Source organism: Cardiocondyla obscurior, linkage group LG01 (genome assembly GCF_019399895.1).
Source record: "Cardiocondyla obscurior isolate alpha-2009 linkage group LG01, Cobs3.1, whole genome shotgun sequence".
NCBI lineage: Eukaryota > Metazoa > Arthropoda > Insecta > Hymenoptera > Formicidae > Cardiocondyla > Cardiocondyla obscurior.
The window spans coordinates 6238863-6256430 of NC_091864.1; the positions used below are offsets into that span (position 1 = coordinate 6238863).

A 17568-nucleotide genomic window follows, 5' to 3' on the forward strand; every position below is an offset into this window, starting at 1 on the left:
GTCGAGCGCAACGGAAAAATATACCAAGCGGCTGACGTTTATTTCGATTTCGGTAAACGCCTGCTTTCTCCGATGACTTTTCTTTCTTCCCTTCTTGTTTCTGAATTAAATCTTTGCAAGTAGAATTCTAATCTCCGAAAGGAGAACCGGCCGGCCAGAAGGAACGATATTGGAACCGCGTCAGGATAAGGGTATCTCACACCATTCCATCTTCTCCCATGCACATATCGTTTGATGTATTTGCTTCACGGTAATTCTCGCTAACAAGGTCTCGAGCGAGTCAGAATAATACAACTAAAGTTGGATGTACTTGTTGCAGGACGGATCTCCGCGTTTCTTTTGGGTGCGGCGCAAAGAAAATATGACGAGTCTTGGTCCAGGCCGTAACGATCGAGTTGCCGAAGAACGCTGCACTCGAAGGCTATCGCGTTATCTTGCTAAACCGTGACAGCATCCGCTATCGCCGATCAAGACTTTATCGCCGCTGTTGCAAGAGCCATCATGCTTTTTTTTTTTTTTTTTTACGTCATCCAGTTGTAAATTATATACAACGAAAACGGTAGTGGTATATATAATATTAATATACATATATTTGGGATCCTTGCCATTTTGCTATGCTCTACTCTGCCACTCGCAGTATTCATCTACAAATCCGAGTTGGGATTTTTGCCCCTCGAATAAACTTTAACGATTCGATTTATCATAATTATTATTTGTCTCGATATTCTACTTTATTTCTCGAAAAAGAAAACATCGACAAAATGTATTCAACAACGGTTACAGTCGTTTTCATTAAACAAGAGGCGCAATCGCTCTCACTGTCTTTCTGTACAATATCTCGGAACATTCTCACTATTCGAAAGACGCGTATTTAGCTAATCGACTTGGCGGAAAACGTGCGCGAATTTATATAATCGTCACTGTCACGTCGACTTATTGAAGTACACCATGTTTCAGCCTCGATCAAAAAGAAAAAATAATAATTTGATTATTGCAAATTTGTGATTTGTTACAATCGGAAATAATTAAAAATAGTTTACAATTACGCACGTAGAAGAGAAAGATTTATTCTCTTTCCTTTCTTTGTTACTGACTTTATGAAGCACGTAACTTATATAATATTGTAGAAAAAAAAAAAAAAGGAAAGAAAAATTATAAAAAGTCCTTTAGAAGACAAAACTTTTCAAATCAAGAGGCACGGCAGTGCCTCGCGCCAAGTATAGGCGCACTACCGTGCCTCTTATACACGAGACGCCGTATTTAATATATACATAAAATTTTTAAACTTCGTGAAAGATATTGATCTATTTTCGAAAAGTAAATATAAAAGAATCTAATTAAACGTTTAAAATTGTTAAAAGGAAGAGCATTCGTTCCTCTAAAAAAAAAAAAAAAGATAAAAAAGTAGCACGAATATTGTAATATGCTTTTTTTTTTTATAATCGAAATTAAAGGTGCAGTCATCATATCTTTGATTGGTATATATACAATTATCGAATCGTTCTGCTAAAAAACAACAATTAAAAATAATTTCTTTTTATACGTACAGCAACGTTTTCATATACCATAATATTCTACAAAGTTATTTTATTTTTAGAGGAGTAAAAGCTGCCTTCCTCTAATTCACGATGAGAAAAAACGCAAACGATAATGAAGCCTTGTTCTTTTGCTGTCGACACTTCAATTGTGTGAAACTGAATTAATTAACTGAAATATTTCTCGATCAATATAAATTTATGACACGTATTATACAAGGCTTTCCCAATCGTTCGCGTAGTTCAGTGAGATTTATGTGAAGCATCTTTAGAAAAATAAAGAAAAACGCGAATTGTCACGTTCGTTTCTTTAAAACAGGCGCATATCAAGAGCGCAGTATCTTGTGGCTAATAATTAGTAAATTACGCACGATTATATTTCCTCGCATGATGTATTAGTAGAATCGATTAATTCTATGACGTGTCTGCTATTCAGAAATAGTTATTAATTTGTAATAATATTAATTACTCTTCTTTTTATAGTCTATCAAAATATTCATCACAGTGCTACGGACACAAAGATTGTGTTCTGATTTATGTATATATACATATATATGTAAATAATTTTTTTTTTTATTTCCGGGAAAAACTGATGAATTCTGGTCGCGTTCATTACTCTCGCGTTTATCTCTAAACGCAAAGAGAGAGAGAGAGAGAGAGAGAGAGAGAGAGAGAGAGAGAGAGAGAGAGAGAGAGAGAGAGAGAGAGAGAGAGAGAGAGAGAGAGAGAGAGAGAGAGAGAGAGAGAGAGAAAATCACAATTATGCAAATCACAAAAATCACATTTCGTTTTCCGGGAAAAGAATTTTGATTCTCTTTTTCTCGGATTTTATCTCCTCATCAGAAATTATAATAATTCGCTGCAGAAACACGAAGTGTAACGGCACAAAGAATTTTATACTTTTCATTGCACATATTTATCATTCACGTCAATCACATGTTTTGATCTATCTTGATTTTACGCTCCATCGGAACGCGAGACCGAATTCGTCGACGTTTTCCCATATTCATATCACTTTTTTTTTTTTTTTTTTTCATTTAAACGTAGAGTGCTACACACATAATGGCAGTATACATATATATATATTGTGTACGTATATATATATCATTCTGCTTAAAAACTCTTACTCAACTTACTTTCTACGCGTGACTATATTTACAGCAATAAATTGAGAAAAATGGCCTCTCAACGAGATCGTCCAGCTTGCGATAAACTCCGTAAATGAAATAGTTATCAGCGTGCACTATAGCAATACTTACAATAGATGCACAGGATAAAGAAATTTAAAGTAAATTTCTAATGCACGAGTTTTCAATCGATTGATTTTCCATTTTCATGATTATTACACCCTATATCGAAAATAGAAAGACTGATATCACCTTAATGTAATAGAATTTTCGAATTATATATAAATATATATCCCTATTATTATAAAACAAATTTAAAATAAGAAACTGCACAAACTTATACGTTGTCCTATTGTATTTATACGCAGTATTTTATTCTGTTAACACGAACCACGGTTCCAAATGAGACCTGGAGTGTAATCGCAATTTCAAATCATTTTTATAAACCATTTGTGTTGGAACTGTTAATATGCAATAGTTTATTGTGCACCGAACAGTACAAATAGTCTGAATAATTTTACGAAAAAGAAAAACGAAAAGAAAAGGACACATTGCGAATTTATAAATTATTGTTCCAACATAAATAGTTAGTTCTATTTATAATCTTTCAAAATCTTCTCATTGTATTCTTGCGCTTCTTCGATTCTCGATTCCCTTTTAACCCTTTGCGATCTAAAGTAATTAAAAAAAAAATTTAGAACTACACTTATTCACATTAACGTTATTACAATCGATCAATATAATTTGTTTCTATTATCGCCACAAAAATTAAATTAACAGATTATAAGAGATTCTCCTGATTATTAATTTCTTATGCCAACAAAAAAATTTAATTGTTTATATTATAAAGCGCAAAGGGTTAAAAGTACAAAACTTGATTTTCGATTTGATATCTTATTCGATCATTTGTCGATCACAGTTCGACTTGCAGGGGACTGGGCGGGCGGAACGATTGGCAGCAGCCCCATGGAAAATACCACGTGGCTCAGCACCTTGGCGAAAATTTCGGATTTGTAGGACCGTGGATGTAACTCCTGAGTTCCTTTGGTGGTTCCGAGCCCAAGTCTGACGCTGTGTCCACATCCGATTTCCGACAGATGATCATACGGATGTCCGTATGCAAATAAATTCGACCTGATTTGCTGGACATAAATCTAAAAGAAAACATTTACGCATTTAATAATTTCTGGTAACGAACTACGGATGTACCTATGTATCTTACATGGCATTTTACTCGTTCTTTTAAATGTAATTTAAGTATACGGACATTAATTATACTCATTCTTTAATATTATGATTTTAACGTTATAATGCCATTTCTTTATTGGCGATCTTGCCGTACGCAATTTGCGCACAAATTAATAAAAATTAGATTTTGAAATTATTAAAAATAAGACATACCTAAGATGAACGAGGTAGCGTAGTGTTTTGTCCCGCAGTGTCCTTTGACGTAAAAAAGTATGAGATCGCGGCGGCATATCGGAAAGATCGTATAATACTACAAACATCTTAACGACTGTACCCAATGGATTCAGAAGAGTCACTTGAATAGTGCCACTTCTCGGTACCTGATAGCCCTTTTTCTCGAGATTAATGTGAGCCTGTAAAATAGTAACGTAACTAATGAACCATTATCGTAAAATTAAAAAAGGAACCTAACTTATAATATATTATTATTGAAATTATTTTGTCGGTAATTTATATTGATAACTTGTTAAAATATTAACTTTAAATTATACTGTTACAATTAATTTACTGCGTAAAAAACGTACAAGGTATGGTGTGGAGACTTTATCGTTGTCACCGAGTGTATAGAAGAACACAGTGACTGGAAGCTTCTGGTGTTTTGGGCAAAAGGAACCACTGGCCCCAAGTTCCGCTGTGAAACCGTGAACTGTGGACACCGGTTCAAGTCTACCGTTTAACGCAGATTCCTCGAAGCTACCTAGAAGAGCGTGGCTCTGTGGTCGATGGCGAGAGCTGGAACGTCTTTTAGGTGTCTCTTCGCCTTCACCAGCAATTTCTGCATCGCGATCGGTTTCTTCCAGTGAGACTGCACCTGGGCTCGGTGGTGTATTTAATTCGAATAACGCGCTAAAAAAAATAAAATGTTACTTTAATTCTCTAAGAAGAAAATTCATCCAGTATCAGCTTGATGGCATCAATAAAATATATAACTCTAATCTTTAGCTTTTTTAATTAATTATAATTACTTTCTATTTTTTTTTTTATTAGTAATATCTCAAAAAAGTATATTATATTACTACTGTAACTCGCAAACCAAACATTTTCATAAAAAGAAAGTATTAATTTTAAAATAAAATATTATTGTTTATGGATGCCACTTAATTACTATGTTTTTTTAAATAGATTTCGTACTTTCTTTTAGAGGAGACAGAATTCAAGCTGCTGTCGTAGTCGAAGCAACAACTGCCTCTTCTCAACGGCGCTGGACTAGAAGTTAACGGCAGACCAGTCCTACTATGAAATACCATCGACGCTGCATTTTCCAAAGATCTACGGAATTTCTCCTGCTCGAGCGCAGACGGCACACTCTTATCGACAGTTTCGTCTTCTCCCGTCTCCGTGATACTGTCCTTGTAAGTGTTGCCTCGTAGTTTGGAAGACGAATGTCCGCTCTGCGGAATAGTTGGAGTAATTAAATTGCTCTTCTGAAGAGCCACAATATCCTTCGTATTCTCATCCTGCTCTTTATTCTCAAACGATTCTTTCGTATTCTCGAGCAACCGCCTGTCACAATAATTCTGTTGGTTATTTAGGCCCTCGGAATCGCATTTGCGATCACTATTATTTGTACTATGCGTATTGCGTGGCTTTTGATGTGCGTCTTTTGTACTGAACGTCGCAGCATCCTTTTTCTCCTCGATAGCTTCTGGAAAGTTTACAAAGTCGATCCGTCGTTTCGCCTTACTGTATTTTGCGCTGTGCAAATTCGGTTGTTCGTTGTTATAGCGTTGCGGCAGCGTCGGACTTGGTAAGGTTTCTTGCGAAGAGGAACTCTCCTCCGCTAAAGCGATTTTTTTATCTTCTTTTTTAAACATCTGCCGGAATCGATGGAAACCTTTATTCAATAAAAATTTCTCATCATTGGACGAACTGATTCGGTGATATTGATCGAGCTTTCCTATACTCGAAAAGTGAGAATCGTCGTCGCTGCTATCGTCGTCAATGTTAATCGTTGACCTTGGTCTGGTCCCGTATGAAATATCCGACAGATCCTTTCGATCTTTGCTGGTCCGCAGAATTGCTCCTAACAGTACATCAGCTTTAGTAGAAACATTCCGTGAACAATCCGCATCGTTCACACGTGTTTTCGTTTGTGGAGTATCGTTTAACTTATTAGTACTTTCGGCAAGTTTTGAGCGTGCAGGCCGATAAACATTTTTGTCATAATAGACCCGGTCTAAAGGACTTGGTTGTTCTTCGGGTATCTGGTGGTCTATCTTTTTGCACAAACCACGGCTACAATCCTCGCAAGATTTAAGCGTACGAACTCGAACTGTTTCAACGTGGCGATTTATCAAATTACTCCGAACTATTCCTTCCTCGCAACCTGTACATTTTGCTGTGTCATCACTGTTCCTTTCAGGTCGTTCTCCACGTTTTCTGACATTTTTCACAGCAGCTCTTCTGCGTCCCGATGGCGTTCTCGCTCGCAGTACCGCTAGCACTTCGTCGACCTCTCGTTGACTCAGCTCGAGATTACAGTTTTTAAACTTAATCTCATTGGTACACGATCCCTGCTGCCTGATCGGATGGCCCGGCTGTTTTAAACTTTCATTCTTCATCTTATTATTATCCACACAGCCCTTCGTTGTCGCAACACCTAGGACTCTTCCAGGTACTTTGCTGAACCAATCTAATAATCCTCCTTCTTCCCTCTTTTCTTTCTCGTCTGGAACCGACAGTTTCCACATTAATGGATTTAAGTCTGGTTTTCCAGTTTTTCTTTCACTACTTTTAGCTGTATTATCTTTCTTATTAATTTCCAATGCATCTTGCCCAGCTGATATTTGAGCGTCAGTAATGACCTTATGGGTATTTTTAGGATAACTTTGATGTACCATGCAAACGGAATTATCTAATGATTTTTGGATCCATTTTTGCGTCGAGGGTCCAGGATTTGGTTCGTGGAAGGGATTCGATTGAGCATAGGGATTTATCGAAGCATGATTAGATGCGATAATCAGCGGCTTGTAATTTTTTTCGGAATCGTTGAAACGAGTTTCTTTCGCGCTGCGGAAACTTTGAAATTTGCTATTCATATTGCTATTCTGCCAAGAAGAAACGAAAGACCAACTAGTGGGAGCAAAAGGACCAAGATTATATAATATCCCACCAGTCTTTGTGGATACATCCGAGGAACCACTAGCTTCTTTTCCAGTCGAGTTCTTAGCAGAATTATTATAGCTTTCTTCAATTTGATCAACGTTCTTTGAGCTGGAAATTTCGGCGACTTCTGTCATTGTATGCTTGCAACGTTTCTCTGAGTTGCCCTCAAGTTCTTCGATTTTTAGATGCATCTTAAAGCAGTGTTCAAGATCTGAATTTCGATTATTATGAGTTCTTACCTCATTTTTATTTTCTAATTTATTTTGAAGAGTTCTCATGACGCCACGATTGTTGTTCGCTATCTCGGCAGAGCTTCTCGTTAAGCTCGAGCTGGTGTTTTCCCATGTTTCCTGCGGTGCACATTCTTGAACAGATGGTAATAGTGCCGGTTGCGAAGATACACAAAAATTTTCTGCCGGACCACAGGGAAGTGATCGACGACGTTTCCGTTCATTATTAGATTTGATGGTAGGCGACAGAGGGGAGGTGTCTTCCTCTTCGCAACGACAATCGTGCTTACCGGATTTATTACAAGTGGTTTGCAGTCTGTCGTCCACGAGAACTGTATCGGAAAAAAATCCATTTATATTTTTTATTTACATTTAGATAAGAAATGTTTTATAAAATAATGAATTGTCACATAATATTAATTTATTACCAGGTAAAACAAGACACTCTGGATTTTGCGTGCTGCTGGATCCCATTGGAATGCTTTTGGTGGGCGTTAACGCTCTCGCGATATCCTCTTCATCCTTTTCCTTTTTTGGGTGTAGCGAACATGTGAGTACAGGCACCTCTTCCATCCGCGGTAGTGCCCACATAGTAACCTGAATTAATTCATTTTACATTAACCTTTAAATTTTTATGTACGGATAAAATTGATTAATTACCACATTAATATTTTATACATAAATATATTTGTGACATTCTTGTAGTGTTACATACTTTGATGGAATTTCCGTCGCCGTTGCCAGCTAGGGGAAAAGTATGCTCTATCGATGTCTCTCGAAACTTGCTGAGATTATCTTCGTTGTGCGATACGATTCGAGTTGCTATATAACTCGGGTCCGCACCATTGCTGCGTGACCACCACGCTGCAACCTGGCTGAAATGTAACCGTGAACGCACTGCTTGATATAATCCTTGAAAATTCATTGGTTCCTGACCCCTGGAAACAATCGATATAAATAAGTACTTAAATACTTTAGAAGTATTATTAAAACTTAAAGACTCAAAAATCAATCGAATATTCTTTTAGCGTAGAGAATATGCAAAGTGAAACGTGACTTACTTGTTCGGGACAACGCAGATACACCAGTACTCCAGTAACATCTCCGAAGCACATTTCTGCCATGGTGAAATGGGTAAGGACGGTACAGGGTATACGGGATATTTGCAAGTGGACTTTGTCAAACCACACGAACAATCGCTGCACAAAAGCACCTCAACGCATAGGTACGTTCCAATAGCGAGGCGTTCCGTAATGTCCTGAATTAGTACTCGGTATCGATTGCACTTGAAAAATTAAAGAAAAAATCTAACATAAGCAAGAACATTTTCAACATATAACTTCATAAATTGTCTCTATCGTGCTACGTCTGTACAGTAATATTATTCGTAAATTAAATTTTAGAAAAATTAATTTTGATAGAATATATTATCACTATCATCCACAAATTAATTTCACGTTGTGTAAAAACAAAAAAACTAAAATACTGTGTTTTTAACTCTTATTTCTGTAGTACCAATTGATTCACTTTATACGTGCTTTGACTCTTACAGTCACGTTTACTATTTTTTTTATTATTTAATCGTTGAAAAGTTCGCATATGAATATACGTATTATCTAATCTAATATGTACATGTGTAGTGTTTCAATATTTGTACTTAAACGTTACGATTGTTCCAGCTTAATTGGTAAATGAACGAATGCCTTTGGCGGCTTTTATATTCTATACTGGCAAAGCTGCGTAAAAGTAGGTCGCCTAGGAACAACGGAGAGTAACGGGGACACCATATGTTACGTACCAGATAGTTGTTCTCCTCGCACACGTGGTCGTTCGGAACCGCCTGCATAGGCGGTGCGCAGTGTGGGCCCTCTTTGTAGCCACGCGGAGGGCCCTGGATTCTCCCTTCGCACACAAGGACTCCAAGGGCTCGAAACATACTAAGAACACCACCCCGACCGCCAGCCCCGTTCGGGCTGGAGGTACCTCCTCCCGTCACCGCACCTAGGCAGTGCATACCTGTAATGTAAGAAGCATTTATGTTAATCGTAATCCATCATAAAAAAAAAGTCTGCGGATTATTTAATTAATTTATTTCGAAAAATATAATAATCGTGAGTTTTATGCTGACACTGCATGTAACTCACGCAGTTTTTTTTTTTTTTTTTTTTTTTTTTACATTTAGAGCTTGTTAGGCTGAATTAATTATATCGTCGATTAATTATTTTTAGAAAACCATCGAAAGTGGCAGCTTATCGTCGGAGCGATCGGGATCGTTTTGCGATCACGGAATAAGCATAACGCAGGCCAATGTACTCGAGACGGCTCGTAGGAGCCTCCTGGATTTTTGTCGTCCCTTTAAATTTGTTGTTGTGTCACGTCCGCAGGACTGGTTATAGCCACCGCGCGTAGTGCACGTGATGAAAGAAAACAAGGTGCAGTACGCAGCCTGCTACGGCGGGTTACAGGTTTCTCGAACGGTTAGTACAACAACATCGGTAGGGCCAATGCGAATCTGTGCATCGCCGATTCGTGGGTTTCGCTGACGGTCTCATTTAACGCAGTTTTAAAATGAGACGTGTATAGTCACGGGCACAAAAACTGCAAGCTCGACAAGCTTGAACGTTAGCGTTGCATGCGCAAGAAAACGATACTTCTTGTTATCGTAAAGTCCACCTTTTACTTTTAATGATAACTATTAAAAAAAAAAAAAAAAAAATTACGTTAGCTCGAATAAAACTTACATAAAACTTTTTTTGTTTTAGAACAAGCAGCACTAATGTTACGCTTCTACATCACGACTTGTAACTGTAGTATCGGCAAGACAAGGCACTCTCATGCTAATGATGCTATGATGCAACGTACAATTTAACAGGCAGATATTCTTTAATTTGTGAAATAGTGCAATTACATTTTTGTACTGCTTTACGGACGAACAAGATAAACGTACTTTTTGCTTCATATATTTGGCGAAGTGTACTAACGACCTATCGTGCTTCAGCATATTTGAAAGAAGGATCTGCAGACGCAGGGGGAAATATGATGAACAAAAGAGCACGAGAACGGATCGATTCCGCCCTCAGGATTGGTCTCCGGATACGTCCCTGTTACCACGTTCACGAGAAATTGTTAACTGAAGCGACTGCGAGGCGGCTGCCTTCGATTTTCGACGAGCCGCACGTTATTGGGAAAGCGGACGAAAGGCGACGTCTCGGGTGGCGGACGAAGGAAAATTATTCAGCGTATCGCGTGTGCGTGCGTGTACGATCGAAGTCGCTTAGCGTCGCGTTACATAAACGGAAAGCTAGCGCACGAACGGAAACTCGAGGTCTCTTAATATCCACTCTCGCCTCTGCCCGCGTTACGTCAGCTGCTAGCCGTCCGGCTGTCTCGATGTGATTTTTCACCTTCTTAATCTTATCGAACGAAAGACAAAGCCGAGGCAACTCGCTGCTGGCGCATCGCTTCCCTCCCGACGTCCCCGACCACCGCGCACAAAAATTCCCTGCCGTCGTCGAGAGCGCTCACTCGGAAAGTCGCGTTTAATTAAAGCTGAAAATTTTTATAATTATTGCGTAATTGTATACCAACTTCGATTCGCTGTTGCACGACTGCGAGCATGTTCAACGTTCGTTTCGACCGGGAGCAAATGTGAATATCGCCAGAGCGCACGTAGCATAAATATTAATTATTTCGACACCTCGTTAATTCAACGAAACCGTTCCTCGAGTCAGCGCGACGAACAATGGACGAACGTAGGCGACGCGGCACTCGTGTCCGTTCCTGCGGCACGTCCGCGCGAAGACGGGAGGCGTGGTGGAGTGAAGAGAGAGGGAAGACGGCGTGTATCGATGGCGTCGTCAGCTGAGCGCGCCGCTCACAGCTGGGCCTCGGCAAGCGACGCTGTCGCCAAACAGCTGATCGCGTCGCCGTGCTGTCAGAACATGGCGAGCGAGCGCGCACTGCGGATCGTCGCGGTAGAAGCGTCCATTTTCAGCTTCACGCTCACTCGAGGCGATTCCGAGGGCCATACAGGGCACGAAGACACGCGTTAAAGACCCAATACGCTCGCACACGTTTACAAGCTCAACTCCGTTCATGAGTCAGAATAGTCAAATCGTGAATCATGCGCGGGTCTGGTCTTACTTTTGATTCAGGGAGCCCGTGATGACGTTTCTCCCTCAAAGAAACGATTATTCAGCCGCGAGAAACGAAACTCTATATTGCGCCTTGAGATAATCTTTGTCTCGGCTTCTCTGAATCGAAATACGACTGCTAGATGCGGAGAAATGTAAATACGTAAACTAAAAGCAAAAAAAAAAATGCAAAAGTAAAAAGAGTACGAAGACACGGAGCAAATATTAAATTAGTTCTTAAGATTCATCTGTTGAATGTGCTGCGCTTTTTAAATTAAGGCCGAGTCTCCCGACAAGGATTATCCTTTGAACTATATTACCTATTTTGAACGTGTAAGCGATATTCACGCTCGCGGATGCGGATAAGGCGTAAAGGGCCTCTTCAGCTTTGTATTGAAGACACGTCACACATAATCATTCCGTCATCTTCTTTATTCTGTTCGATAAGCTGAACGGTAAAGGGCAAAATACGTAGTTCGAAATTAGAACACGACAAAGAGACGGGTCTCGTTCGTCGCAAATGTGTTAACAATGCGCTAATGCGTGCGGGAAATTCCTTTCTAAATTTCTTGCGACATATTTATATTTCGCTATTTTTTCTTTTTTTTTTTTCTTCGAACTTTTAAACAGAAACAAAATTGTAACAATCAAACGAGCTAAGTTTGTTTGAGATAGCGCACGCATACGTCGATCTTGTCCGTACTTCGACTGGCAAAGGAACGCTTTCAAGACTGCCCAGAAATAAACTCGCTCTTCCGGTAGGTTTGTCGGCATTTACGATGGCGAAACGTGGCACTATCGACAAGAATATCGTGCGTATTCGCGACGCGTGTTTAACTAATGAAGATAAAAACACTTGGTTGGTATCGCGTCTAAAATTTTTCTTCGACGTCAGATTACGAAGTAGCGTCAAGAAATTTTTCAAACGAGACTTTAAACATTTGGGCTCGCAGCACGGTCGGGAACGATGTTTCCACAGAGCGATGCGCGAAAAGCAGTTTCCCCATGTAAGAAAAATGTTTTAATCGCCCGTCCGACTTGACCTTTGGCTTCAATATCTGCACGTGGTAGTCAGCTCAATCGTAGCTGATTACAGTCGCGCTCGACGGTCAATCTTTCGCGTGCGGAACTCCAACAAAATCGATGTCTCTTAGCTAGGTCACCTGAAAAAAATCCAGAGCGCCTATCTACCGGGCGTTCCGCATTTTACGAGCGAACGAGAGCTCGGAACTGGGTCGACTGGCCCAAGTGGTGAGGGGGAGCACGGTTTCTGGACGAACCTATGTCCCGAACGTTAGAAAGACGAATCTCCAATAACGACAATAAACTCGTTTTAAAGAGTGAGATTTTAAAACTTGAGATAAAATTCTGAGTTCTTTCAAGAGTCACGAGCGCATAATTTTATTATCGGACAGAATAAAGACGATTGTAAGAAGAAAATTAAATAAGACTGATTGTGAGACTTAAGCGTGAACATTCAGGTCAACACCAGTTTGCAAAGCGCAGCTTGTCACCTCGCAGCGAGTATCCTTATTTCGTTGTAAAAAGTTACAAGCGGTATACGGGTTTCCGTGACGTAAATAGCGGATTGGATTTGAACGTAAAACTGATATTAGTCGATATCTGCTATTTAGTAACACAGCGACTAAATAAAAAAAAAAAAAAAAAAACAAGAAAAAATATACAAGAACTCGTGCACGCTGGTGAAAGCGAGTTTCGATGGTTCGGAGGGAGAGAAAGGAATCATTGATCTGATTTCTTTCGTAAGAGCTGCTAAATGGTGTATTTATAAGACAATTTACCTTCTCCCGCGAGGCACTTCTTTTCGCACAAGAGATCAGCCGTAAAATCAGACGGTGATTTATATTAAATTTAAACAAACGAGTACAAAAAAGATATACAAGCGCTGTTTTTTATTTAAGCGCACAATTACAGCTCTGCGTCAAATGTTTTAAAAGATTATCTTCCACAGCCTCTTTTAAGTGTTTCTAATCTTACTGCCTTTCCCTCGAAACTCGCAGATCGTTTGCCGAGATGCAGAGAGCATCTCGGCATCGAATAAAGGTTTCTGCCTGGGAAGGCACGGGCAAACCGAGAACGGGGAGGGTAACGAGGTCAACGGGTGGGAAGCAGTGGGTGCAGATCTAGGTTACCTGTATATTATGCAACCAACACTACTGTAATTTCATGATTGCGCGCTGTAACACATGCCTACGTGCGCATAGTGCGCAGCACGAAAGCGGCGACCACGAAAGTAATTGTATGCGTTTCGATGATGCGATGGTTATATTCGGTCGCGAAACAGAATGCTCGCGTTGCCGCGAGTCGACCTTTTGCGAAAATTACCTGGTGAACGTACCGAGAATTCTCCCCCAACCGAGATAAGAAAAAAAAAAAAAAAAAAAAGAATAGAAAAAAAATTACTGTGAAATTACGAAAGGGAACGGTATTAATCCGCAGTACAATTATCTAATCTGCAGAACGTCCTAGAATTCACAGTGTTCTTTCAATAGCTTATACAAGCGATTCGATTACTCCTTAGCAACAACGCCGAAGGCGATCACTGTGGTTACCGTTCGTCGTATCTTTCCAGTCTTTAACACTGCACGTCTTTATAAAGCCAAGTTTGTTATACTTAAAATATGTACGGTCTTTCTTTCCCTGTGCAGTCTTGTTAAGTAAAGATCCTCGCGTTTACGCACGGTAATTATTTAACAATTACATCATGAAAACTTGAAGTCATGGGAGGTTCGTGGCGAAAGCAACACGCCACAAAAGGGAACAGCGTTTTTGGAGTATCCTATGTATATTTCTGTCCGCTACCACGCGTCTTCTGATATCGCCAGGCCTTACGTAATGTGTAAGAGACACGAGAGAGAGAAAGAGAGAGAGAGCGAGAGAGATCAGGCGCGTTTCCTAGCGCGTGCAGCCTTGTCGAGGGACGACGACGACGACGACGACGGTGCAACGCGCTGCACCTTCGGCCGCGGGTCGCCTATAAGCGAACCTCGTATTTATAGGCACTCACCATCAAGGCCGATTCGCAATTTTAACTCACGTGGACACGCGCGAGACCTCGGATTTCTCGCGTGACGCTTTTTTTTTCTTTTTTAATGCCCTGAGAATGCCAGCCGTTCCTTTTATCGACGCCAGGCCCTTCTAAGCAGAAAGTGGCACTTATCTAGAGTGAACTCTACCGTTTGTACACATTTGGCGGAAGGCATCAAAGTGGAACAACGTTAACTGCTTAAAGAGACGCGTTTGGTCGTCAATTAGGCTCCGCAAACGAAATCGATGGCGTGCCCGCGCATGCCGAGAGCTAGACCTCCATAGATTCATAAAGTTATACATTTATAAGGCCATTAAAATGTTAATAAATTATTCATGCCAGCTCGAAACTTTGCACTTTCAGTTACGCTCGCGCGAACGGCGGTGTACAAAATTTTCGAATGTTTACACAACTCGTACGATATCGCGTGGACGTGCCGCGAGATAATTTGATACGGGAGTGTATTATTTTTTAACCGACCGACAATCTAAACCTAGAAGTAGCGAGACCGATTCTTTTTCTCTTTCGATCTTATCCTCCTCGTTTCTGCCAGGAATCTTTTTCTCGCGTTCGAGACCGAAGCTTCACCTCTGCATTCGCAAGAGGAACGATCGGGGGAGCCGAACTGTGCACCGCGGGCGTCACCTTGAATTTTTTTTTAGGTAGACATCCAAAACAGCTAGGTTCAACGAACGACTGGGACGACGCCCCCGTGGTGTTTTGGACACGACTCGCCCCCGAAGGGAGAGAGAGAGAGATATGAAGAAAGAAGGTGCAACGCTTTTCTCTCGAGTGAATGGCCATAAATGCTCAGGAGGCTCGAACAGATTTCGATTGAATATAGTAGCGGGGCTTCCGAATTGCAGTTTATTTTTCATACGGCCAGATAAGCTATTACGTGGTACGACTTGCTTTTAGACCGCAGCTGGAAACAAAGAGACCGATCCGAAACGAATGAGAAGCTCTTGGTTTAAAATCCAGCAACGTTATCTTTTTTTCTACACAGAAGTGGAAGATATCCCTGTCGATATGCGAACAAAACAAAAACGACTCCTGTTGTCTCATGGCCGATTAAAACCGTCTCGCAAATAGCATCTCGCGTTTTAATATTATCAATGCGCGTTTCTTTATCACGTTGCGAGAAAGTGACTCGGTTTCAGACTGAGCAGATATTGCCAATATACTGTAAATTATTCAAGTTGAATCTCGCCCTGAATAACTTGAACTTACGACACGACATAAATCTCAGAACACTCGAAAAGAAACGAGATTTATGCTCCAGTAATTTTCAGGTGTCTCAAGGCTTCCAAGCCCCAACCCTTTATAAAATAACGAGTGCCAATTTCTTTTTTCGAGAAGTGCACGCGAGGGCAGTTTGAAAAATTCCACTGGCAACCAAAGGGAGCTAACGAACAAAGGTTTATTTGATCATCGGGATGTACAGATGTGTGCGCTAGACTTTTAAAAGCCGCTACTAAATTCAATTCGCGGCGTAACGCAAAAAAAAAAAAAAAAAGGAGCTGAACGTGTTAGAACCGTTGACGCAAGTACGTCTTGTATTCTTCTCACGCTAGAAAAGTGCCTATTCGTATTGCATCGTAAGGGGTGGAAGGGTTAAAATGCGCGTTCTCTTTCTCTCTCTCTCTCTCTTTCTCTCTATCGACCTCTCGCCTCTGCTCGCCATGCGAACCCAGTCGAGAAACCAAAGCCGAAGGAGGGCACTGCCGAGGGGACAAATAACAATCAGCCGTCAGGCTAGACCGACGAGTGGACAAAGGTACCCCCTCCTAGCTGTCATGAACAGCTGGAACACGACGCTATGGTATGTCTGGAAATGTTCGAGGAACGTGACACAACGCCTGCATTTGTCAGATGTGATCCGAGAAATGCACAATTTCTTTTTCTTTCTTTTTCTACCATTGGCTACTATTAAGTTAATAAAGAAACGAAAGGAAATCTGCGAGAAGCTAAAGAGAAAGTCTTGCACGCTGAATCATACATAATCTTGGGGCTTCTGGATTGAATAAAATACGCGTACGCTTTCAATTTGAAAGAGTTCAGGGGGGGAGAAGGCGAGAATAAATGTCTTTAGCACGAATGACAAAATTTTTGTTACGTCGAGAGTAACGCAAGGGAGGATCGTGTGCGTATTGCAACGTGTATGTTAATTAGCGCGAGCTACGCGAGACAATAAGTCGATTACGCCGTGGCGATGTCACAGCCTTGATCGAGAGACGTCAACGAATACGCGACTTGGAACCGCGGTTGCAATTTACGCGATCACATCTGCCGTTGATCAACGATTTCGGTCGCGAGGAAACGCTTTCTCTTAGGAGAGCGCCCTCGCTTGTGCCGAGGAACGGGAATGGGAACGAACGGGTGAAACAACCAGCGCTGTCACGAGCGCAAGAGAGAGAAAAGGAAAGGGCGAGAGAAGCTGATCGGGAGAACCGTGGTCGCGACGACGACGACGACGACGACGACAACGACGACGACGACGACGACAACGACGACGACGACGACGACAACGACGACGACAAAGACAAAGACAAGGACGATAACAATAGATAAATTTTGATTAAAATTTACTTACCGATTCGTAGCGCTCACGCGAGTCTGCTCACGATCCCACCGACGAGCCTGGAGTCGTTCCCGTGGGTCAAATGATCCCGTCGACGGGCCCCATGGCAGCCGACCGTCGACGCAGCGTCGCGCGGATGATGACAATCAGTCGGGCTCCTCTTGGTCGTCCTTCTCTCGTACGCGGAGGGACGCGTTGCTCGCCAGAAACGATCGACGGAGACAGAACACGGAGGGGGAGTCGGCCAGGAGAGGGAGACGGAGAGTGCAGAACGCGGCCGCGGAAACTATCACGCGCACGACCCGCTCGATGGTCTGTTGCCAACTGGCTTGACCCCGCAAGACTAGACGCGCAGAGGCCCCGCGCCGCGTTTCACGCTCACGATGTGGAGTGCGGTATCGGCTCGCGGATGCGCAACTGATAGCTGCCAGCCTACAGCAGCGCTCCGAAACTCCGCGGCCGTGCCGTTCTCCCTCGAGCGTTCTGGTAAACGCGAGCGGGCCGCGTAAATCCAGAAAAGATCCTCGTCGAGCTGTGCTCCCCGTCGGAGCTGTACATTC

General features: G+C 41.4%; 1 protein-coding gene across 1 annotated transcript; it reads right to left on the minus strand.

Moving 5' to 3' along the window:
• Positions 1-696: 696 nt before the first annotated feature.
• On the minus strand, positions 697-17341 carry Atos (atos homolog atossa). Its single transcript, XM_070661215.1, has 9 exons — positions 17021-17341; positions 9044-9261; positions 8307-8530; positions 7961-8183; positions 7674-7842; positions 5042-7577; positions 4435-4756; positions 4064-4263; positions 697-3816 (listed from the first exon to the last, which is right to left on the minus strand). The coding sequence occupies exons 2-9, from the start codon at positions 9257-9259 to the stop codon at positions 3648-3650; spliced, it is 4059 nt and encodes a 1352-aa protein (XP_070517316.1). The 5' UTR covers positions 9260-9261; positions 17021-17341; the 3' UTR covers positions 697-3647.
• Between the last annotated feature and the right edge of the window lie 227 nt (positions 17342-17568).